At 35.6% G+C, this 26,415-nt stretch overlaps 1 protein-coding gene across 1 annotated transcript in view; it reads left to right on the top strand.

Annotated features, from left to right (window-relative positions):
- Window positions 1-579: 579 nt before the first annotated feature.
- LOC134233623 (uncharacterized) overlaps window positions 580-26,415 on the top strand; it is a gene marked incomplete at its 5' end in the record, with an annotated part of 33,328 nt that continues 7,492 nt past the window's right edge. The window contains 4 exons of the mRNA XM_062715599.1: window positions 580-708; window positions 7,806-7,951; window positions 8,858-9,003; window positions 10,151-10,624. Of these exons, the coding sequence (XP_062571583.1) occupies window positions 580-708; window positions 7,806-7,951; window positions 8,858-9,003; window positions 10,151-10,624 (895 nt within the window). The remainder of the gene's footprint in view (window positions 709-7,805; window positions 7,952-8,857; window positions 9,004-10,150; window positions 10,625-26,415) is intronic.

Raw genomic sequence — 26,415 nt, 5'->3', positions numbered from 1 at the left:
GGGTCACAGGGTCAAAAATCATAGCATAATGTATTTGGGAAATGTTTGGTAATGTGCAATGTACATCTGAAATATGAAATCCCTATCTCTCTCAATCAAAAGCAATGACCAATGCAATGTTAAGGTTTTTTGTGACAAACATACAGATGATGAGATTTAATAAACCATCACTTTTTGCAAAATCAGGGGACAATCAATTAAATTACAATATGTGTACAAGTACTAAGTAGAAAACCCTAATTAAAAAGAATGTACTCCCTAATGGGATATAAAGAGCAAATTTGTCTTAGAGTTACATGTTAAATTTAGGTAGGTACCCTGTAACATTATTAGATATTTATTATACATACTCTTTATGCATTTGAGACCTTAAAGACAAATCCCCCCCCCCCCAAAAAAGAAGATAAAATTACTTGTTATTATAATTGTACACAAATTAATTTTTAGCAATTTTAAAGCTGTTTTATGTTCAAATGGAAAACTATGAACTAACTTTTGTACACCATAAGGGCTAAATCTGAAAACATTTTTGTATACGCTTGATAAAGTAATCATAGTAAAGCCCTCTTAAATTAGCAGAGGATTATCTCCCCTTTGTACTTTGTAGAAAAGTTTGAAGAGCAGGGATGGAAGGTTTGGTTTGCAGACCCTGATATGGAGCACCGTATGATGGTCAATCAAAAAGGAGAAGCCATCCTCTCATGCAAGGTATGAACGGAGTATATGATCACTATACCTACATGTATAATACGTACGTCTTATGTTGTGACTGTTGAGATAAACACAGAGGTACCTGTCATCAGAAACCTATACACAGCTTATACATGCAACTTTGATCTGCCACCTCAAGATGCATGAGACACAGTTTGGAGACATTAAATAACATTTTTCATAAGTGGCAAATCTATGACCAGGTTTTAATAGGCTTTTTGCCATTTTTGGATCCACTGGTCAGAGACGAGAAGAGCTTATGCAAAAGTAATGTGTTCATTCATCTGTCTAGCTGTCTGTCTGTCTGTCTGTAAACAATTTTTCAAAATGCTACTCCTCTTACAATTTTGGTCTGATTTCAGTATAACTTGGCACACAAGTAGACTACACTAAGATAAATAATTCTGTTTAGCGGTTTTTGATTTCGATGAACGATGTTGCTATTGTTACTAAAAATAGAAATTTCTGTGAAATACTTTCAAAACGCTACTCCTCCCACAGTTTTGGTCTGATTTCAATATAAATTGGTACACAAGTAGACTACACTAAGGTTCCTTTTTGATTTTGATGAATGGTGTTGCCATGGTTACTGAAATAAAAAATTTCTTTGAAATACTTTCAAAATGTTACTTCTCCACTATGGAAGGGAATTACCGCCAAAAGTCTATGTATCTTGCTTTTATTCTTATTCTGCCTACTTCTTTATGCTTTGTTATTGTTGTAATTATATGTCGCTTTATTGTTTTCATATTCGTCTTTATTACATTTCACTTTGACTTTTATCCTTCTTCATTTTGCCCTTACTTCTATGTTGCTTTATTCTTGTAAATTCATTTTACTTTCTTTTAAATTGATACAGTTTCTTAAATGATTATCTCTATTACGAACGTGAATTCAATCACACAAAGAATGAAGCATATTCAATGAAGACGAATACAAGTTGTCAAAATTTAGTGCCGCATTATAACGCTAGGTGGCAGGGGTGTTCGCTACGAGTGTTGGTAAAACTAGGTAAGCAAACCCGGGCCAGGGTTATTCGAGATTTTTCAATTTTCTGCCTTAATACTTTATCAATCGAACTTAAATTTTCAAATGATGTTTGTTATAAGTTCAGGTATGTACCGGATAATGCCACTCCCTCGGAAGATGGAAATATTTCCCCTGGAAGACTGTCTACATAGTGATGCTTCCTTCGGAAGATTATACAGTGAGACTTCCCCCGGGGAAGTTTCAATATATAGCTAGTCTTCCGTGGGAAATCTCGCTGTATATAGCAATTCGTCCCCCTTCATAGCAACCCCTCCCCCGAATAGTTTTTTTTTAAATCGTAAAACAATGTTTATATACTAACGTTTTCAGTTTTTGAAGAAAAGTTATCCGTCCTATATGAATAAATTTTTTAATGATATCATTTTAATAGTGGTTAATAATTAAATCATTTTAACCATTTAGTTAAACATAGATAATTTTCACGAGTATTAATGGATAATGACTTCCTCCCCCCCCCTGGACCCAGCCCCCCCGTGCCCCCCCCCCCTAGGGTGCAGTCGCCTGCGTGGCACTGTGGTTACGGCGTCTGCTCTAGAGTCACGAAACACAGTAGTAAGGAGTCGATCAATACGTTGTGGGTTCGAATCATAGTCCTACTATGGGACGTGGAGTTCGGTCCTTCGGATGAGATCTAGACCGTATTATCCGAGGTCCCGTATCGCAGTAGGTGCTGGCCCGAAAAAAGATCCCTCACTGCTCAATGGCTATAAGTGCCGGATATATAGGACAAATTTGCAGCTCTCCACCGGCAAGAGGTGGCTTCTCCATTTGAGTTAAAAATTCTCCAATTTAAAGGGACGTTATACAATGTACAATCACACCCCTAAGTCTCAATATATATACTGACTTCCGTCTGAACGACCTCCTATGGGGTAAGTTTCACCACATGGGGGGATCTAGTGGGGGGTGGGGGGTCAGCCCTCCCCCCCCCCCCCCCTGGAATTTACAAGGTTAAGAAATGTATATACTAAAGCAAGAAAAAATTTACCTTGGAATCTCCCCCGGTAAACATGAATATGTGTGAAATGGGTATGAAAAGTGAAGGATTTGAGGCAATAGAAGTCATAGACTACAACCCCCCTCCCCCAACGAAATAGGATTTTCACGTTTGGGCGAGTTTAGGTTTTTTTGTTTTTGTTTTGTTTTTGTTTTTTTTTTTTTTGTTTTTTTTCTTGTCAAGAAATTTCTGGGATTGGGTTTTTTTTTTTACAGGGGTGGACCCCCCCTAGAAAAAAATTTCTGGATCCGCGCCAGCACCGGTAGAGGGGAGGGTGGCCACGAAACATTTTCCTAAACGTAACAGACTTTTTACTACTGGCAAAGTTCAGCGAAAGGCTTGTTGCCCCCATCCCTTACACTTTTTGTTGCAGCACTAATAGTCAATTTATATTTTAAAAGTCATGTACTTAGTGAGTAATATTTGGTACTGAAAAAAGTTGACGAAATCCCCCCCCCCCCTCCCCTTCACCACCACCAAATAGAATTTTCAAGTTTTAAGATTTTTTTTTAGCTCTCCTGGCTAATGTAAAATACGGTGCGTACTAAAGATGTTTCTTTTCTTTATTGAAAAGTACTATTTCAACATAAAATATTATAGCAGAAAAGAAGACTGGGGAGTTTCTAGTATGCCTGGGGTGTAGCCTGGTTCCGACTTCGCATACCCATAACGCTCCTCACTCCTTTGCAAAGCCCCGTCCCTAGAATCACACGCATGAGCAGTTACTATTTGTCGTGAAATAAAGTTCAGTTCAGTGGAAGGTCCTGAAAAACAAATCAATTTCATGCGCGGATCTAGGGGGTGGGGGGGGGGGGGGGGGGGGCCCCCCCCCCCCCCCCCCCCCCCTGGAATTTACCAGGTTAAAAAATGTATATACTAAAACAAGAAAAAAGTTACCATGGACCCCCCCCCTTGAAAACGCTGACCCCCCCTGGTAAACGCGAATATGTGTGAAATGGGTATGAAAAGTGAAAGATTTGAGGCAATAGAAGTCACCACTACCCCCCCCCCCCCCACACACACACACACACGAAATAGGTTTTTGCCGTTTGGTGAGTTTAGGTTTTTTTTTTTTGTTTTTTGTTTTTTGTTTTGCTTGTCAACAAATTTCTGGGATTGGATTTTTTTTTGACTGGGGTGGACCCCCCCCCCTGGAAAAAATTTCTGGATCCGCGCCTGAATTTATAAGGGGTAACTAGTATCAAAATATTTAACATTTTTATGTCAATTAAACTGGAATTCAATTATCCAACAAATAACTTTAATAGAGTTATATTTTTTTCAGGCGAGAGAACAGTGACGTAGCATCGTTTTTAAAAATTCAAGCTAACTGGCTGAAAACAACTTGACAAAAAAAAAAAAAAAAAAAAAATTTTCTTTCCAAAGATAGAATTAGAACAGACATTGAACATTGCTGCCTAGGTTTAGCCCTCCCCCCCCCTTTCCATGGACACGATGCAGTATAGGTTTAAAATGGGGAAAGTGGTGGTGTTTTGAAAAAAAAATTGGCACTGAGGTTCAACCCCCCCCCCTCCACGAAATAGGATTTTTGTGTTTGGACAGTGGACATTTCTTTTTCTTTTTTGGCTTGTCAAGTTTTTTTTTTAAGTTCTAAAAAATATTTCTTACACTTTGCCCCCCCCCCCCGGGCCCCAACTTTCACTTTGTCCGACGCCATTGAAATCCTATTTCGGGGCGGGGTGGGTTTTGGGTTAGATTCAACTTCTTCTATAGTATCAAATATAATTTTTTCCCTACTATACCACATTAACCTTATTTGACCCTTATGCCTAGGTCACATTTAAGCCGATGGTCGGGCGACTATATTTTTCTGGTCTTGTCGGCTGAAAGAACAGGATCGGCCGACACAGTATCGGCTGACACGGAGCAGTCACATTATTTCCTAGGGACACCGATGACTTGGATAAATAACACCAAAAATCTTTTTTCTTTAGAAATCAGCAATATTTTTTCATAGATCTATACTCAGATAGGTGACGTGAGTAATGTTTGCAAGGCAAAGTTGCAGAATCTTCTAAAATTGTGATTCAATGTTGAACGTGTGCGCAAAATTTGTATGGAATTGCATAAAAATGACAAATGTGCATATCTAAGCAGCAAAGAATACTTAAGATTTCTTTATATCTTATGGATTAATTATTTATGTTATTTCCGTTCAAAAAATTTATATAAATCAGTGCATCAAAATTTTGTTTGTGTTATGTATCCATAATAAGTTAAATATTCACAAGTCGGCCAATCGTCGCCCGATCATCGAGCTCTGAGCTACAGTTTGATTTTAACCGTCGGCCGAAATTTTCAACACCCTTATTGTCCAACGACGGACGACCGACTTAATAAACTGACCGCCGATGGTCGGACGATGATCAAAGGTTGGTCGACGGATAACTACAGTTGAAGAAATCGGCCACCGACGCATGAAAAATTATAACTTAGACCGATGGACACAAAATTGGTCGGCCGACAAAAAAAATAGGTCAAAATCGGCCAAGACAACGGCCGATGAACTGACGATTGTCACCCGAAGAATCCCATATTTTCTTCAAAACCCGTCGGCCGTTGGTCGTTTTTGGAAATGTGACTGGGGTTTTACCCTTACAAAAAGTGGGTCGGCCCTTCAATGAACATATTCAGCAAATTATATAAAGTTATGTCCGAAAAAAGAGGCCGCTATTCCTGTGTGCCCAGAGAAAATAAATATGGAGTTTCCATCATTGGATCAGTTCAGAAGTTCGATTGATAAAGTATTAAGGCAGAAAATTGAAAAATCTCGAATAACCCCGGCCCGGGTTTGCTTACCTAGTTTTACCAACACTCGTAGCGAACACCCTTGCCACCTAGCGTTATAATGCGGCACTAAATTTTGAAAACTTGTATTCGTCTTCATTGAATATGCTTCATTCTTTGTGTGATTGAATTCACGTTTGTAATAGAGATAATCATTTAAGAAACTGAATCAATTTAAAAGAATTCTAAGTAAAATGAATTTACAAGAATAAAGCAACATAGAAGTAAGGGCAAAATGAAGAAGGATAAAAGTCAAAGTGAAATATAATAAAGACGAATATGAAAACAATAAAGCGACATATGATTACAACAATAACAAAGCATAAAGAAGTAGGCAGAATAAGAATAAAAGCAAGATTGTAATAAAGACGAATATGAAAACAATAAAGCGACATATAATTACAACAATAACAAAGCATAAAGAAGTAGGCAGAATAAGAATAAAAGCAAGATACATAGACTTTCGGCGGTAATTCCCTTCCATACTCCACTGGTTATAGTCTCATTCAATATAATTTGGCACACAAGAGACTTAATCAAGGATCATTATTCTATTTATTGCTGTTGTAAAGTTTCAAGCATAAGTACAAACCAGTAGAGCTACAATCTCGACGGACACTTCTGGTTTTTAAAGCTTTCTGGAAAAACTAAATATTCACAACTGTGATCCAAGCCTCTTATATTCACCATTATTGCATGGAATACTAGTACCAAAGGAAGGTTTCACAAAAAAAAAAATTACTTGACAAACTCCAATTTGTGGGTGTCTAGGGTCTTAAAAAATATCATACACATTTATTAAGTTTGTCTTTATGTATGGATAATGCACTGTATCTCCAGAAAGGCTGGTATCCTCTTTAAACACTTCAAAGTATACAACTTGAACAGGTCGAGACAACTAGATTTTCTGACGTCAGCATAAATTTGCATGTAGATTAACTATCTGTTTACTTTACCCACTGATGAATGAGTCGTAATGCATTGTGGGCTACTACAAGTATTCAGCTGTGTTGAGAATAAAGGGCAACTTGAATTGTCCCTTGGAAACTTATTTCCAACTTATAATTCTTTTTCGAGATTCATGAAAGAAATATTTAAAATGATGTAAATCTTTCATTTCTATGCTCACATTTACAAAATTTGCTTTATGAAGCAATATATCAACTTACATTGTATAGTTAATTCATAAACCATTGTTCAAAGAAATGTACATGTATAGGAGCTATTGTGTCATTAAAGAATTGAATTTTTTTCACGTGATTTACATGTACATAGTTTTAGACAGCAATACAAGGTGCGCAGTTATATTTAACCCCTCAATATTATCAAAATGTTTTCTAATTGTACATGCAAACGTCAAAGTATTTGCATGGTATACGACTGTTTGAAGCAATTACCAGGTATTAATAATCTAAATCAACTCCAATATAAAATGTGAGCATGGAGCAATGTCTTAGAATGTAATCTTTCAAGTTTGGTCTTATAAAGTGATAAAGAAGCTCTACAGTTTTCCCGGTGATGAAGTAAATATTATGCTGTAAACCAACGAAAACCACGTGTTGCTATTGAATTGTAAACACGTAGTAGACAGTCATGCTTTGGGAATCATTCACTTGATTGGAGAATGGCTGTGACGAAGACATCGTCACATGTTAAAAATTGTCTTCCATATAAGGTAGTGGTCTCAACCTGTTGAAGGAGGGATTTCACTTAACAGCATACACAACTTTCCAGGAAATGTTTCAACTAAGATGATTTGTTTAATTTACCTTACTGGACGTGTCAGCAGGGGACACTTATTTTTTTTATTAGTTTATAACTTTATAGGCAGGTGTAAGTGTGGAAAGCTGATGGCCTTTTTATTGAGATAATTAATACTGTATGATGATATAGCATGAACTTGAAAAAAAAAAAACTGTGAGAAACCGCACCTCTGATTAAAAGAGAAAACCCTTTCTGGGGTAAAGGACTATTATTTCTTTACTACATCAAAATAAAATGTCACAAGGTGTGCTTAAAGTACAGGCAATTTAAGATTTCTTTCAGAAAAATATTTTCATTTAAGCAAATGTTTATATGAATCAATAGAGGGATGATGAACTTTTTAAAAGTTAAATTTCTTATCTAAAATGAATTATTACTTTGTCTATCAAGTTAATGATCTCCTGGGTGGTAGGTGTACATTATATATAGTCTTTGAGTTGGTAATTTTGTCTTTATATTAATTGTTTGTATGTAGGTGTTTGTCACTGTGATCACAGACACCTCGGCCAAAGATACCCAGTGTCAAGATGAGCTAGCGCTGGCCTATATTTCCAACTCCTCTGTATTCCCAGTCAGTCTCAAGAAATACAGAGAAATCGGCCCAGTGCTTGATGGAGGAATGTAGGTAACATTCATAGAAACAACAAAAAAAGATTTTAAGCCTTAACCTAGCTGCATTGGAATTTACTCAGTTTCCCTCCATAGTTATTACAATTTAAGATGTTATAATTTGAAGTAACTTTTAAACCAAATAGTGCAAGCACTTGATGAATATTTTGTACCAGTAATTCAATAGGTTTTTAAAATATGTGGTCATTTATTTGTCATATTTGTTACTGCTTTTCTTTAAAGAATCTTCTACTGGTTGGAAACCAGGAACATATTTAACTAATTCAACAGTTTTTCCAAGACAACAATTTTAATTGTTCCTCACATTTTGCATACCTATTTTTGTAGATAAAAAATTCTCTCTAAAACAAACTCTGTATTATAAGGGTAGAGGGCCCTGAATAGTCATTAATTTATAATAGGTTCCTTACTTGCTTTTGCAAGAAGCAGGCCCAGGATTAGTGATACATTTGTATTTCAAAGTATGCAAACATCTTAAAGCAGAGCAGATTAGAATTCAAATACAGTAATGGTACATAATTACGGGTTATACACATAATGGTACATAGACGTGGGGTTATTATGAAGGATAAAATTTCTATGAGGGAATATACATGTATTGGAAAATTGAAAGGGGGCACAACAAAACAGAAAACCATAAGCTAGTGATATTATTTTTGACAGGACACAACTGTACTTTAGCTTTGATTTCTATTGTATAAATGTTGTAACACGAATATATTTTGGCAAAATTAAAATCTTTTATTTGGCCCTTATTAGTAAAGCAGAAACATAATTACCTAGTTGAAGACCACTTAATATTTCAAAATAAGCAGTATTGTTAAGAATAGGAACCTCGTCCCATTGAGAAATACATGTCAGTGAGAATCTGCTAAATGCATACTTTTTCTGTAACAGGAAGTTAATGTTAGCAAAGATCAACTGGACCTTCTTTTTCAAAGAAGAATTATTTGTGCAGAATATGCCAGCTTTGTTGAGTTCCATAGGGAAGGTTATTGAAGAAAAGACAGAAGAAATCACAGCACCCGAGTCGTTTGATGATGGTAATGTAAAGGTTAAGATTAGTAATAATATTATAAAAGATACTATTTGGGTTTAATTTGCTATCAAATATTAGAGCCCTGAAATTGATAGTTTAATTTATATTATAAACATGTGAAAATCTGCACTACAAATAATTACAAATACGAAACATATAAAGTTCTCTGATAATGATCATATCATTTATATCTCTTCAGCATTAATTTTATGATACACTCCACTCTAACAAGAGGGCAATAACTCTTCTTACATGTACATCTGAAAAAAAATTATGGAGATAGAAATACACAGAGTTAAAGAAAAATGGATTTTTGTTATTTAGCTTGAAAAATATATTGTGAAGTATACTTTATAACATATGACATTGCTTATTTAACAATTTAAAGTTTTAGAAATTTCTGCAATATGTTTCACATTTTCTTATCAAAGACAATTTGTCTGGAAGCTTTTGATTCCTTTCATACAGTACACATTAAAATTAATATTTAAATATTCAAAGGAAACCCTGGGTCTTTATTAACAAAACATCATAATAACAGCCCCATTTGCTGAACACTCATTTACACTGAGTTTTTAAAATTTGAAACCAATAAAACTTTCACTTTGAAAAAACTGATTGACTTGATTCAAATGTTTAGCTCTACAGGATAAACTGAATACAGTATGAAAGGAAATTAATTAGCTGCTAAACTTAGTAAAAAATCCACTAACCTGCTGCTGAGATCAAAGACTAGGTTGTTTGTGAAAATCTTGAACTGCATGAAACAAAACTACCCAGTTGACAGTTGTAGACAAGAGAATTAACTCGTGCTTAATAATAAGTTTAATTTATCTCCCGTAAGGGAGCTGCTGTGATTCTTAAAAGATCAGATAGATTGGTACTGTATGATGATGAGCTAAAACTGTTGCAGCATTTCTTGAAATGACATTTCATTTATATTAAGTTACCAAGGAAAAGGCAGCCTTGTGTGATATTTCATCATTAATAATGCCAAACAAACTCAAATTTCATTCTTTTTAAAAAAATTAGACTTGGTCTGTTGAAAAACTTGCGGCAATGAAGAACAACTTTTGCACATTTAATTGTTTTTCAAATTTGTTAATGGATTGGAAAACGAGACAGAAAAAAATTAATTTTATTAATTTCAGGTACAATCCAGTTCCATGGTATGAATATAAATGTCCACGACAAATTAAATGATGATTCAGAGGGAGAGGAGGAGGAAGATGAAGAGGAATCATCAACCAATAAATCTGAACAAGTCCAGAAGTCAGACACTAGCATGCTGAGCTATGACTTCTGGGATAGATGCTTCGGGGAGAAGACTGAGGTAACCTGGGTGGAGTTTAAGAAGAAGTTTGAGGTTGAGTACAGGGAAAAGATTGTAAAGACATACACAGAGGAAGAGTGGAAGCTGTTTCTGAACTTGATCTACAAAGATATTTTTATGCTGAACAAAACCATGAAGAAGGCAACCTATGACCAGTTCTGTGAGGGAAACCCCTCGGCTGATCCCCACCGGTTCTACCATCGACTGGCTCAGTACGCCAAAGGCTACCACGCCATGAGGGAAGTCTTCAATATGGACAGTACACTCAGACTCATCACTATACAGAAGCTAGGTATTGCATGCAATTTGTTTCTTTTGCTATTAAAGCTGAAAGAATAACAAAATAAATTGTCATAAGATTAAGATATGAGATACATGTATGTTAAACCCCTGTCACACCGGGGCTGCATCCTCACGGCGACTGCACAGCATCCTCAAAAAATGCAAAACGTCAAGGTGATCACAGTAGAGTCTCCTACAGCGCCGTGACAACGCCCCGAGATCTCCACTGAACGCCGAAGGGTTTCCTAGAATGCCAGGGGACGGCGATCACTTTGGGCATGCACAAAGTACGCGCCGTGTGATCGCGGTCTGATAAGAACGCAGTAGAAACGTAGTATGATCACCGTAGCAGCGTTTTGAGATCTCCAACAATGTAGTGGGAGCTTTGTACGAATGCCTTGAAGGCGCATATGATCACGGCACGAACACAGTGATAGTATACTGCGCTTCCACGGAGACCTCACGGAGATGTCGCGGAGTCCTTGGAGATGTCACTGCGTTTCTATCGCGTTTTTACAGCGCTTCTAATGAGATTTATCGTCTTGTGATTTTTTCGACTGCGATTACACAGCGACAGCATGGAGTTGTCTTTGTGATCATTGCGCTCCCATGGCGTTTCTACAGCGTCCCTTGGCAATCACAATGCACTTTCACGGTGTTGTTAGAGCATTGTCAGCCACCTCACAAAACAAGAGCAATGGGATCATACTTGATCAGCAATAATTCCAGAGAAAATTACACCAGAACTTGTTCTGTTGTTTCATTTAAATTTTGTAGAAAACTTTTCAGAGTGTTTATTTTTTACATTCATAATAAAATCAAAGAAAATCTAACAACACATCTGAACCGATAAAATTGAAGAAAAAGGAGTTTAATCATAAAACTATTAAATATTGATAATTTAGTACTAAATTATTTAAATAGAGCATTTTTAATTATCTAGAATGTTTCTTGGCATGATTAGAAGTCTTTTCATCTTGTAACTTGAATTTTTAAACAAAAATGTTTTACATTCCTTCTGAATATTTATATCAATGAGTATAGAACGCATTGTGAACGTATTGTGAATGCAGCCAGCGCAGTGAGAACGCCGTGAACATGAGGTGAAAACTCCTAACGCGCCGTGAAAACTCTGCGGAAGCGCAGTCAATCCCCGAGAGATCTCCGTGGAAACACAGTAGAACGCCGTGAGATCGCCGTAGAATCGCATCCGTTGCTGTAGGGACGCCATGACATCTTCATGTGAAAATTTTACGGAAATTTTTCCTACGATTCCACGGCAATTTAAAAAATTTAACAACGCCATAATGACTCTGTGTGAATGCAGCTTGGTGTGACAGGGCCTTTACTGTGGTTTCATTAATATTAGCGGGCATCAATTTTGGTGGATTTAGTCAAATTCACATTTTCAAGGATACATAAATTCATGGATAATGGTCCTAACAGAAAAAAAATTTGTCTATTACCTTTTCATATTTTCTTTCATCGTATGCTTTAGCGGGAATATCATGCCATTAACATTGTTAAGGGTACATAGATATTTTTAAGAAAATTAGTAACAGGAGAAAAACACTTTATTTATTAAAAAATTTTACTCTTGTTTGAAGATCTTGGAACAAATACATTTACGCTCGCTGGGTATGACTTTTGTAAAATGAACAACAAATAATTTAGCTGTCAATGACAGAACTTTCGCAGCATGCATACCCATTATTTCATGTTTAACAAAAAATATTTTTAGAAGCAAACTGATAAAATTCAAACAAGAGGCCCATGGGCCACATCGCTCACCTGAGCAATGTGGCTAGTAAAAAAAAAGCAGAAATTAGTTTATTATTGAAAAGTTTAAACCCAATAGTGGTCCCATCCAATCCTTAACGAGGAGAGGGTATGATTAGAACAAACTTGAATCTACACAAACTAAGGATGCTTGCATATTTCTTTGACTACATTTGGCTTTATTGACCTTTACATTTGAACTTACATTGTGGCCCCGCCCTACCCCTGAGGGTCATCACTTGAGCAAACTTGAATCTACACTACCTAAGAATGCTTTCATATGAATATGACTAACCATGGCTATTCCATTCTAGAAAAGAAGATTTTTAAAGATTTTTTCTACATGTTTCTATGTAAAACTTTGATTGGCCATTTTGGCCCCGCCCTACCCCTGGGGGTCATCACTTGAACAAACTTGAATCTACGGTACCTGAGAATGATTCCATATGAATATGACTAAATATGGCTTTCCCATTCTAAAAGAGATGATTTTTAAAGATTTTTGCTACATGTTTCTATGTAAAACTTGGATTCCATGTTGTGGCCCCGCCCTACCCCCAGGGGTCATGATTTGAACAAACTTGAATCTACACTACCTGAGGATGCTTCCATATAGATATGACGTATCATGGCTTTGTTGTTCTTGAGTAGATTTTTTATAAAAAAAAAAATAATTCTATATATTTCTATATAAAACTTTGATCATTGTGGCCCTACCCTACCCCAGGGTTCATGATTTGAACAAACTTGAATCTCTACTACCTGAGGATGCTTTCATATAAATATGTTCAATCATGCCTTTGCTATCTTGAGAAGAAGAATTTTAAAGAATTTTCCTATATATTTCATTTGTAAAACTTTGATTTGCCATTGAACCCCCCCCCCCCTCGCATACCCCCAAAGGTCATGATTTGAACAAACCTGAATTTCCACTTCCTGGGAATGCTTCCATATAAATGTGATCATTCATGCCTTTGCTATTCTTGAGAATAAGATTTTTAAAGAATTTCCTTATGTGTGTTTATGTAAAACTTTGATAGGCCATGTGGCCCTGCTCTACTCCTGGGGGTCATGCTTTGAACAAATTTGAATCTACACTACCTGAGGATGCTTCCATGTGAATATGATCATTCATGCCTTTGCTATTCTTGAAAATATTTTTTAAGGCTTTTCCTATATATTTCTATGTAAAACTTTGATCGGCCATTTTGGCCCCGCCCTACCCTGGGGGTCATGACTTGAAAAAACTTGAATCTACACTACCTGAGGATACTTCCCTATAAGTTTCATATTTCCTGGCAAAGTGGTTCTTGAGAAGAAGATTTTTAATGAATTTTCCTATATATTTCTATGTAAAAAACTTTGATCAGTCATTGTGGCCTCACCCTTACCCCATGGGTCATGATTTGAACAAACAATTGCACTACCTGGGGATGCTTCCATATAAGTTTCATTTTTCCTGGCACAGTGGTTCTTGAGAAGAAGATTTTCAGAACATACCACCAAATTTTCACTATTTCTGAATTATCTCCCCTTGAATAAGGGTGTGGCCCTTCTTTTGAACAAACTTTGAACAAACTTGAATCACCTTGAATCCCCTTCACCTAAGGATACTTTGTGCCAACTTTGGTTGAAATTGGCCCAGTGGTTCTTGAGAAGTCGAAAATGTGAAAAGTTAACGATGACAACGACAGACAACAGACAAATTTTGATCAGAAAAGCTCACTTGAACCTATGGCTCAGGTGAGCTAAAAAGCATGAAATTGTGTTGATAATTTGTGTGAAATTAGCCTGTTTTGAAAAGAGAGTAATTAATTATTTTTTTTAGGATTTTTATTTACAGTGTAACGATAATTTGTTGATTTCACTGTTCAGGTGATAATTGGGGTGGGACACTTAAATTGTTTGAGAAAACAATTTTAACACATTTACACAAAATTATCATCCTTCAAGGGTAAACCGTTCATTGGTATATGCACTACATTGACAGATCTATGTTTTGTTTGTTTATCTTTGTGCACAATGTTAAACTTTTTTACTCAAAAAGTCGAGAAAATTATGTAAAATTATTTCTTCCTCTTTTTCGCTTACCTGAGCCGAAGGCTCAAGTGAGCTTTTCTGATCAAAATTTTCCGTCGTCTATCGGCAGCGGCGCTGTCATAAACTTTTCATTTTTTCATCTTCTTCTCAAATTACCAGTTGGCCAATTTCAACCAAACTTGCTACAAAGTATCCTTGGTTGAAGGGGATTTAAGTTTGTTCAAATGAAGGGCCAAGCCCTTTTCCAAGGGGAGATAATTATAAATTAATGAAAAATTAATGGCATCTTTTAAAAATCTTCTTCTCAAGAACCATTGAGCCAGGAAAGATGAAACTCATATGGAAGCATCCTCAGGCAGTGTAGATTAAATTTTGTTCAAATCATGATCCCCTGGGGGAAGGGTGGGGCCAGAATGGCTGATTGAAGTTTTACATAGGAATCAACATAGGAAAAATCTTTTAAAATCTTGTTCTCCAGAACCACTGGGCCAGGAAAGATGAAACTTATATGGAAACATCATCAGGTAGTGTAGATTCAAGTTTGTTCAAATCATGACCCCCGGTGCTAGGCTGGGGCCAAAATGGCCGATCAAAGTTTAACATAGGAGTATATAGGAAAAATCTTTAAAAATCTTCTTCTACAGAACCACTAGGCCAGGAAAGATGAAACTCATGTGGAATCATCATCAGGAAGTGTAGATTCAAGTTTGTTCAAATCATGACCCCCGGGGGAAGGGTGGGGCCAAAATGGCCGATCAAAGTTTTACATAGGAATATATAGGAAAAATCTTTAAAATTCTTCTCAAGAACCACTGGGCCAGGAAAGATAAAACTCATGTGGGATCATCCTCAGGTAGTGTAGATTCAAGTTTGTTCAAAACATGACCCCTGGGGCTAGGGTTGGGGCCAAAATGGAAGACCAAATTTTTACATAGGTATATATAGGGAAACCTTTTAAAATCTTCTTTTCAAGTACTTCAAAGCCATGGTTAGTAGTATTTATATGGAATCATCCTCAGGTAGTGTAGATTCTAGTTCGTTCAAATCATGGACCCCCCCCCCCCCCCCCCCCACTGACCTCAGTAAACTTTCAGTTCTGATCTGATATGTGCTTTTTCCTTTTTCCTAACCAATGTGCTCAGGTGAGCGCTGTGGCCCCTAGGCCTCTTGTTTTAAAGTTACTGTGCACTTCCTTTGCATTATCTAAAAATAGGAAGGATTTGCCTACCAGTAATTTGTTGAAACAAAATCTGTCACCCTACTCTTCTACCTTCCTTCTCATTAAAACATAAAGTTTTTATTTCTTTGGTATTATTAGTGTTACTACACACTAAGATCAATATAGAAAACAATTAATTTCATAAATATTATTCCAAAGTATTTTTTATTTTATCTTTTATCTTTTACTCCCTCCATTCATGAATGCAAAGTACAACAAAACAATGTTTTCCTGCAATTTTTTTTTTTATTATACAACAAGAAAAAAAATTATGTTCACTTATTCTCAGTTGTGAATGGAATATATAAAAACTTTAAAATTCTGAAAATTCCCATTATTAAATAAACCACTTAAAATTTTTCCTTATTTCCGTCATGATCAATAAAACTAAATAATATTTTTTTCTGGAATTTTTCACTAGCAAATTAAAAAAATGATACCCGTTTAAACATTTTTTTTTACATGAATACACATGTATATAGCAATAAAACGCTTTTAACTGCATTTTTTAGCTCACCTGAGCCGAAGGCTCAAGTGAGCTTTTCTGATCACATTTTGTCCGTCGTCCATCCGTCTGTGTAGCTGTCCGTCTGTAAACTTTTCACATTTTCGTCTTCTTCTCAAGAACCACTGGGCCAATTTTGACCAAACTTGTTACAAAGCATCCTTGGGTGAAGGGGAATTCAAATTGTTAAAATAAAGGGCCAAGTCCCCTTACAAGGGGAGATAATCAAGAAAAGACAAAAATAGGGTGCGGTCATTAAAAAATCTTTTTCTCAAGAACCACTGGGTCAGAAAAGCTGACACTTACGTGGAAGCATCCTAGGGAAGTGTAGATTCAAAATTCTTCAAATCATGACCACTGTGGGAAGGGCGGGGCCACAATGGGGAATCAAAGTTTTACATAGAAATATATAGGAAAAATCTTTGAAAATCTTCTTCTCAAGAACCACTGGGCCAGAAAATCTGAAACTTATGTGGAAGCATCCTAAGAAAGTGTAAATTCTAAATCATTCAAATCATGACCCCCAGGGGAAGGGCGGGGCCACAATTGAGAATCAAAATTTTACATAGAAATATATAGGAAAGATCTTTGAAAATCTTCTTCTCAAGAACCACAGGGCCAGAAAATCTGAAACTTATGTGGAAGCATCCTAATATAGTGTAGATTCTAAATTGTTCAAATCATGACCTCCCGGGGAAGGGCAGGGCCACAACTGGGAGTCAAATTTTACATAAAAATATATAGGAAAAATCTTTGAAAGTCTTCTTCTCAAGAACTACTGGGCCAGAAAATCTGAAACTTATGTGGAAGCATCCTGGTATAGTGTAGATTCTAAATTGTTCAAATCATGACCCCCCTGGGGAAGGGCGGGGTCACACTGGGGAATCAAAATTTTACATAGAAATATATAGGAAAAATCTTTGAAAATCTTCTTTTCAAGAACCACTTGGCCAGAAAAGCTGAAACTTATGTGCACATGGAAAGATCCTAGGGTAGTGTAGATTTCAAAATGTCTAAATTATGATCAGTGGGGTAGGGTGGGGATGCATTATGTATTAGAACGGGGAAATCTGTTAAAGAACAGAATGGTCAAAGCTTCTGAGGTGAGCGATGTGGCCCATGGGCCTCTTGTTTACTATCCAATTACAGCTAAATAATATAATGTGCAACTTTTACATAGGAATATATAGAAAAAATCTTTAAAAACCTTCTTTCCAAGAACCACTGTGCCAGAAAAGATGGAACTTATATGGAAGCATCCTCAGATAGTGTAGATTCAATTTTATTAAAATCAAGACCCCTGGGGTAGGGCGGGCCACAACTGACGATCAAATATTTTCTTAGAAATATATAGGAAAAATCATCAACTAGGCCAGAAAAGATGAAACTTATGTGAAAACCTCCTTAGGTAGTGTACTGGTAGATTCAAGTTTGTTCAAATCATGACCCCCAGGGGTAGGGCGGGGCCACAATGGACAATTAAAGTTTTGCATAGGAATAAATACATCGGAATTTTTTTTTTTAACTCTTCATTTTAAGAATCACAAAGCCATAATTGGTGATATCTTTATGTAAGCATCCTCAAGTAGTGTTGATTAAGGCAAATGAATTGTTGTATGGAAGCATCATCAGGTAGTTGTAGTTTAAAATTAAAATTCCAGAACCCCCCCCCCCCCCCCCCCCCCCTCCATGTAACATGTAAACTTCTCAAGTGATTTCTGCTTTTATATTTTTATTTCCTAGCCAATGTGCTATGGACCTTTGTTTTAATATTCTTAAAATGATAGTATACGAGGGTTGTCGTAAAGTTAGTAACCTCAATCAACAACAAAAATTAATCAAAAATTTTATTTCATTTATAAGTTATTAAGACTTCAAATTTTTTTGGCGGGTTTGATTGACACATCCTTGTACTTTCACAAATTTTAACTTTGTCCTTAATCCTTAGGACAATTGGCAATCTTGTTGCGTATTAATGAGAAATATTAAAACTTTTATCCAGAAAAATAATTTTATTCAGAGTAGAAATGTTAGAAAGCAAAACTCCTTCACAAGTATCGTCATTCTGAAGTAAGAGCTGCGTACAGAGTTTAGCAAATCGAGCACACTCGTGTTATGTACACAGTTTTTGTAAACAGGGCACAAGTTCTGTTATTGTTGATGTTTATAATTCACCAGGTGCGTTCAATTGTCAATGTCTGCTTATTACAACTGCACGAACTGACAATATATTGCGTGTTTGTTTTGCTTTCGAACATGTCTACTCTGAATTTTCTGGATTATAGTACTAATATTTTTCATTTATACGCAACGAGATTGTCACTTTTCCTAAGGATTAAGAATAAAATTAATTTTGTGAAAGTGCAAGGATGTGTCAATTAAACCTGCCAAAAAATTCAAAATTTTAATATCTTTTATATGAAATAAGATTTTTAATTAATTTTTGTGTGAAATGCTATTAAAATATATAAGTCATAATATTACAGAGAAAATAATAACTTCAAATCTGTGTCCAAGTAACTTTAAAGGTTTATCATCAGTTAAAATGAAGGCACCGAACTTCGACAAACATTTGATTGTGTGCATGAATCCAACCAACAATGAAATCCACAAAAAATTGTTTAAAACTAAAGGTACTGTGAGCAATGAGCTCACTAAATGATACCCACCACCTCCCATATGATTATAATGGCAAAATCCGTGTTTTGCTGTGGCCAGGAAACCCAAAATATGTGTCGGATCAAAAAGTAAAATAAGAGGTGCACAATGACAATATGTAATAAAGATTCTATGAAAGTTTCATTAGATTTCACTCAGGGGTACAAGAGGATTTGCGGATAAGAGATGGGTACCCCAAAGCGTAACAGACAGACGGACGTGCCAATTACAGTTTACCCTCCCACTTTTCAAGTGGGGGTATAATGAACAACAAATGATTCGGCTGTGAAAGACAGGACTTTTGCAACATGCATATCCGTTATTTTATGTTTATCAACAAAATATATATTTAGAAGCAAACTGATAAAATTCAAAAAAAGACTTAAAAATTGTGATGATAATTTGTGTGAAGTTAGCCTGTTTTGATTGATTGTATGCTGTTTAACGTCCCTCTCCAGAATATTTCACTGATATGGAGACGTCACCATTGCCGGTGAAGGGCTGCAAATTTAGGCCTATGCTCGGCATTTATGGCCTTTGAGCAGGGAGGGATCTTGATCGTGCCACACCTGCTGTGACACGGGGCCTCGGTTTATATGGTCTCATCCAAAGGACCGCCCCATTTAGTCGCCTTTTACGACAAGCAAGGGGGTACTGAGGACCTATTCTAACCCGGATCTCCACGGGGCTAGCCTGTTTTGAAAAGAGAATGATTAATTCTTTTTATTGGAATTTTTATTTAACGAAAATTTGTTGATTTCAATGTACAGGTGATACTTGGGGTTGGACACTTAAATTGTTTCAGGAAACAAGTTTAAAAATTAACACATTTACGCATAATTATCATCCTCTAAGGGTACATACACTTCGTTGACAGATCTGTGTGCTGTATGTTTATCTCCGTGCAGAATATTAAAACATTTTTACTCAAAAAATGCAGAAATTTAAGTTAAATTATTTATTCGCTTTTTTTAATTCTTAAAACGTGATCTTTAAATTCAATCTGTTGAGAAAGAGAGGGTATCTACCGGTAATATATTTTAACAAAAAGTTGGAATGGGCTTTTTAAAGATTTATCATTTATTTAATCAAAATGGAGGTACCAAACTTTGACAAACATTTGATTGTGTGGATCCAACCAACAATGAAATCCACAAAAAATTAGTTTAAAATGAACAACAAATAACTCAGCTGTGAAAGACAAGACTTCCCCAACATGCATATCCGTTATTTTATGTTTATTAACAAAATATATATTTATAAGCAAACGAACTGATAAAATTCAAAAAAAGATTGAAATTGTGATGATAATTTGTGTGAAGTTAACGTTAGCCTGTTTTGAAAAGAGAGTGATTAATTACCAGGTATTTTAGTTTATTAACAAATTATTTATTTAATAGAAGCAAACTGATAAAATTCATAAAAAGTGTGAAATTGTGATAATGATTTGTGTGAAGTTATCCTGTTTTGAGAAGAGAGTGATTCATTCTTTTTATTGGAATTTTTATTTAACGGTAATTTGTTGATTTCGCTGTACAGGTGATAACTGGAGGTGGACACTTAAATTATTTCAGGAAACACGTTTTAAAATTAACACATTTCACGCTTTATCAATTTATAGTGCCAAATCGACCTTTGGAAAAGTTCAAGAAATTTGTGAACTGAAATTAACACTTTTATATGTCATTTGAAACATGAAAGTGTATAGTTATTAAAAATCACAATTTGAATTACATACTTCATGCTGTGGTTCTGTTGACCTTCTTTGAAATGAAAGCGGTTGAAGGGCTAATTTTACACCGAGATATTTATGTGATGTTGAAAAGCCATATTTGGAAACGAAAGATTTTTTTTTTTTTAAAAAATACAAAATTAAGATAAAACACATCAAATTTTGTTAACTATAAACATTTATGAAACCGTTTCAGCACATCTGTAAAAGGGGTGTGAAATCTTTGATTCAATTATTAGTAAAAACAAAAATGACATAATTTTCATTTAAATGAAATTATTTTCTTTTTATAATAACAAGTTTTTATCAAATCTGATGATAATCTAAATAATGACAAAATTTCCTAAAATGCCTCATTATTTGATTCTTTTAAAATTAGTCTGCTCAGAGAAACGCATTTATTTTAAATATAAGAAGGTAAAATATTTCGCCATTACCTGATTACGAAGTATTTGTTAAATATCACGTAAATATCGCACATAGATATCATACAAAAATAAAAGTATATTCGGGGGAAAATGATTATATTATTTCAAATTATTGTATTTTATATTATTTCAAATTATTGTATTTTATGATTTTTCTTATCTCTGTTCATGACAAAGGGTTGAATTGAAAATTTAATTTATGATTTATCTATGATAGAGGAATCATTTAATTTATGTCCACCCCCACCCCACACTCCACACCCCCTTTCCACCATTTAATCTGTTGGTTTATTTCAAATACTTAATTGCTCGTGAAAACTTTATCGTAAAATCTCAAAAACAAAACAAAGTTACCCCCCCCCCCCCACCACCACCACCCTTAAAAAGTTTGTCAACAATTACAGTTGCATATAAAATGTGCTCTATAGAGCGATATACATTCTACATTCATATAAGGTAAATTGAATTTTCAGTTCCATTAAAGCATAGACGTATACCTTCTAAGTTCTATGTCTAAGCAACAATTCAAATGGGAAGTATTAGGTGCACAATTTAATGCGTGTATTTCTTGCAAAGCAACAAAAATGGAAATGGATTCAATTTCGACCAGTTTCTTGATACCCAGCACCCACAGTCGATGTGATTTTTTACCCGATGTGGAGATTTCCGAATGATAACTTGCATTACACTTAAAACTATGCAATATTAACCAGTTGCTCAAAATGGAAACATTCAAACTTTAAACCACAATTCTACTTGTGAATAACATTATGTCAATTCAATTTTCAAATCACACAGATGCACAAGATATTGAGTAAATAATGTCCACCTTTGCATGTGCACTTCCATTTGCATTTCTTCGCTCTTACAGAAAAAATGCCATTTTAAGAAACAGTGTATTTCTTCATGTTCTTAATTTTTAGGTCACCTGAGTAAACTCAGGTGACCTATTATTATCTGTTTTCGTCGTTCGTCGTGCGTCGTGCTTTAACATTTGAACATTTTTAGCTTCTTCTCTGAAACCGCTGAACCAATTTCAACCAAATTTGGCATATAGCATTTATACGTGAAGAGGAACAAAAATTATGAATTTCATGGTCCCTGCCCCCCTGGGGCTTCGGGGTGGGGCAAAAATCACTAAAATTAGTGCAATCTTTAAAAATCTTCTTCTTTACTCCGGGACTTCAAGCAGTCAAACTGTTGGTATGATTGTAATCAGCATTAAGTCCTCTACCAAAATTGTGAAATTCATGGCCCTGGGGTCAGGGGTTCTAGTGATAGGGCGGGGCTAAACAGGTTATATAGTGAAAATGCATTATTTCTTTGAAATTCTTCTTGTCTGCTCCTGGGCATTAAATAAACTAACCAAGTGCATAGGTAAGTTGAAAATGACCGCCTTTTCCAAAATTTTGAATTTCATGGCCCCAGGGTCAGGGGTTCTAGTGCCAGGGCGGGGCTATATAGATTATATTGTGAAAATGCATAATTTTTTTTTAAATTCTTTTTTTCTGTTTGTGGGCATTAAATAAACTAACCAACTGCATAGTTATGTCGAATAAGACTGCCTCTTCTCAAATTGTGAATTTAATGGCCCCAGGGTCGGGGTTCTAGTGGTAGGCTGGGGCTATATAGATTATATAGTGAAAATGCAAAAATTCTTTGAAATTCTTCCTCTCTTTCATGGGCATTAAATAAACTAACCAAGTGCATAACTATGTTGAATAAGGCTGCCTTTTCTAAAATTGTGAATTTCATGGCCCCAGGGTTAGGGGTTCTAGTGCTAGGGCGGGGCTATGTAGAATATATAGTAAAAAATGAATTATTTCTTTGAAAATCTTCTTCTTTGCACCTGAGTATTAAATAAACTAACCAAGTACATTGTTATGTTGAATAAGGTTACCTCTTCCAAAATTGTGAATTTAATCGCCCCTGGGTTGGGGTTTCTGATGTTAGGGCGGTGCTTTATTAATTTTATAATGAAAATGCATATATTCTTCAAAACTCTTCTTTTCTGCATATGTACATAGTTATAAGGAGGAAGGATGCCTCTGAGAGATTTTTGAATATCAGGGTCCCTGGGTTAGGGCTTCTTGTGTTAGGGTGGAGCTCTAATGTTTATATAGTGAAAATGCATGAATTCTTTGAAAATCTTTTCCTTTGTTGTTGGGTATAATGCCAATGATCTTATTATATATTCATGACAAAAAAACCTGCTTCTTCCAAAAATTGTTAATTTTCTGGCCCCTGCCACAGGTTCTTGGGAGGGGGGGGGGCGGGTAAAGTAGTCTGAAATAATTTAATGCTTTGAAATCTGAACTCTGGTATCAATCAACAGCATGATGAAATAAAATTTTTTAAAAATTCCAAAATTTTAAAAGATGTGGCCCCAGGGTCAGTGGTTCCTTTGGAATGGGGAGCTCAGCTGTGGACCCGCCCTAACACAAGGAGCCCTGACCCAGGGGCCCTGAAATTCACTAAAAGTGGAAATGCATTTTCTCTTTGTTACTCTGATCTTATACCTCTGGGTATTAAATAACCAAAATAATCATGCTGAGTGTATAATTATGAGAAGCAATGGTGCTTCTTTTAAAATTGTGAATTTCATGGCTTCTAGTTTAAAACATGAATCAAATTCAATTGTTGGAAAGTTGTCGCATGATACTCAGGTGACCTATAAGGCCCATGGGCCCCTTGTTAAATCATAAAGATTCACTCGCAAATCTGTTCAAATAGCTTTAGAATTAAATTCGTACTTTAAAACATGGTAACGTAAATATGGGTAATGTAAATATCGGTAACGTAAATATCTTTCTGAGATTAGTGCTATTGTTTAATTATTCCACTGTTAATTAAAGGCATTTTCTGGTGCTTGAGTGTAAGGCAATTTGACCCATAGCAAACAGTGAACTTCTCTTACTTAATTTGTGAATAAATACTAACACGTAAATATCGATGAATTTTTTAACCATTGGACTCATAAGAAAAGGGGGGCTATGCCTTTTAACAAAGAAAGATAAACAGAATTTTTTTTACCATTCCATGCAACAGATGAGGTGTTCATGATATTAAAGACTAACAACTTAATCCTATTGAGTCAGTTCAGATATCCTTCAAGTCCACTTAAATTTCCAAATAGAAAAGTAAACATTTTGCGGTGACATCAAAATTTGATAAATATATTAATTTTTTTTTTAATTTGTGACACGCATATGTGTGAAGGGTGTGATATTCAGAAAATATAACTCAAATGTAGGACAATCTTACTAAGAAAAAGATATGTAAATGATTTAGAACTTTTTTTTATTTCTAATAAAAACTAAACGATGATCGGCGACAGTAACATAAATATCGATTTCTGCCTTAAAATGCAATTTTCTCCTTAGACAGTCATTGAAGCTACAACAAACAATTGTTGTATTTTAATCAACAACCAACAATGGTTCATATGACTGGCAGAAAATAGAATTTATTTGAAATATTAAATTACTTAAAACATGGTACATTATTTAAAGCGAATTGAGACTATACTTTGAGAATCAGTGATTTAATTATCATCCTTTAAGGGTACACGCACTGCGTTGACATATCTGTGTGTTGTTTTTTTTTATCTCCGTGCAGAATATTAAGACATTTTTACTTAAGAAGTGCAGAAAATAAAGAATATTTATTCCTTTTTTAGGTCACCTGAGTAAACTCAGGTGACCTATTGCTATCACTTTTCGTCCGTCGTCGTTCGTCGTGCGTCGTGCGTTAACATTTGAACATTTTCAGCTTCTTCTCTGAAACCACTGAACCAATTTCAACCAAATTTGGCATATAGCATCTATGGGTGAAGGGGAACAAAAATTGTGAATTTCATGGGCCCTGCCCCCCTGGGGCCTGGGGGGTGGGGCAAAAACCACTAAAATTAGTGCAATCTTTAAAAATCTTCTTCTTTACTCCTGGACATCAAGCAGTCAAACTGTTTACATGATTGTAATCAGCATTGAGTCCTCTACCAAAATTGTGAAATTCATGGCCCCAGGGTCAGGGGTTCTGGTGTTAGGGTGGGGCTAAATAAGTATATAGTGAAATTTCATGAATTCTTTGAAAATCTTCTTCTCTGCTCCTGGGTATTAAATAAACTAACTAAGTGCATAGTTATGATGAGCAAGAGTGCCTCTACCAAAATTGTGAATTTTAAGGCCCCAGGGTCAGGGGTTCTGGTGTTAGGGTGGGGCTTTATAGATTATATAGTGAAATTTCATGAATTCTTTGAAAATCTTCTTCTCTGCTCCTGGGTATTAAATAAACTAACTAAGTGCATAGTTATGATGAGCAAGAGTGCCTCTACCAAAATTGTGAATTTTATGGCCCCAGGGTCAGGGGTTCTGGTGTAAGGGTGGGGCTCTATAAAATATATTGTGAAAAAACATAAATTCTTTGAAAATCTTCTTCTCTGCTCCTGGGTATTAAATAAACTAACTAAGTGCATAGTTATGATGAGCAAGAGTGCCTCTACCAAAATTGTGAATTTTAAGGCCCCAGGATCAGGGGTTCCAGTGTTAGGGTGGGGCTCTATAGATTATATAGTGAAAATACATGAATTCTTTGAAAATCTTCTTTTCTGCTCCTGGGTATTAAATAAACTAAATAAGTGCATAGTTATGATGAGCAAGAGTGCCTCTACCAAAATTGTGAATTTTATGGCCCCAGGGTCAGGGGTTCTGGTGTTAGGGTGGGGCTTTATAGATTATATAGTGAAATTTCATGAATTCTTTGAAAATCTTCTTCTCTGCTCCTGGGTATTAAATAAACTAACTAAGTGCATAGTTATGATGAGCAAGAGTGCCTCTACCAAAATTGTGAATTTGAAGGCCCCAGGATCAGGGGTTCTGGTGTAAGGGGGGGGGCTCTATAGATTATATAGTGAAAATACATGAATTCTTTGAAAATCTTCTTCTCTGCTCCTGGGTATTGAATTAACTAACTAAGTGCATAGTTATGATGAGCAAGAGTGCTTCTACCAAAATTGTGAATTTTAAGGCCCCAGGATCAGGGGTTCCAGTGTTAGGGTGGGGCTCTATAGATTATATAGTGAAAATACCTGAATTCTTTGAAAATCTTCTTTTCTGCTCAAGGGTATTAAATAAACTAAATAAGTGCATAGTTATGATGAGCAAGAGTGCCTCTACCAAAATTGTGAATTTTAAGGCCCCAGGGTCAGGGGTTCTGGTGTAAAGGGGGGGGGGGGGGGGCTCTATTATAGATTATATAGTGAAAATACCTGAATTCTTTGAAAATCTTCTTCTCTGCTCCTGGGTAATAAATAAACTAAATAAGTGCATAGTTATGATGAGCAAGAGTGCCTCTACCAATATTGTGAATTTTATGGCCCCAGGGTCAGGGGTTCTGGTGTAAGGGGGGGGGGGGCTCTATTGATTATATAGTGAAAATACCT

Source organism: Saccostrea cucullata, unplaced genomic scaffold (assembly GCF_032062105.1).
Source record: "Saccostrea cucullata isolate Sc308-1 unplaced genomic scaffold, CSIRO_AGI_Scuc_v1 ctg174, whole genome shotgun sequence".
In the NCBI taxonomy this organism is placed as follows: Eukaryota; Metazoa; Mollusca; class Bivalvia; order Ostreida; family Ostreidae; genus Saccostrea; species Saccostrea cuccullata.
Note: the sequence above shows the minus strand (reverse complement) of the source record. Positions and strands in the feature narration are given on the sequence as shown.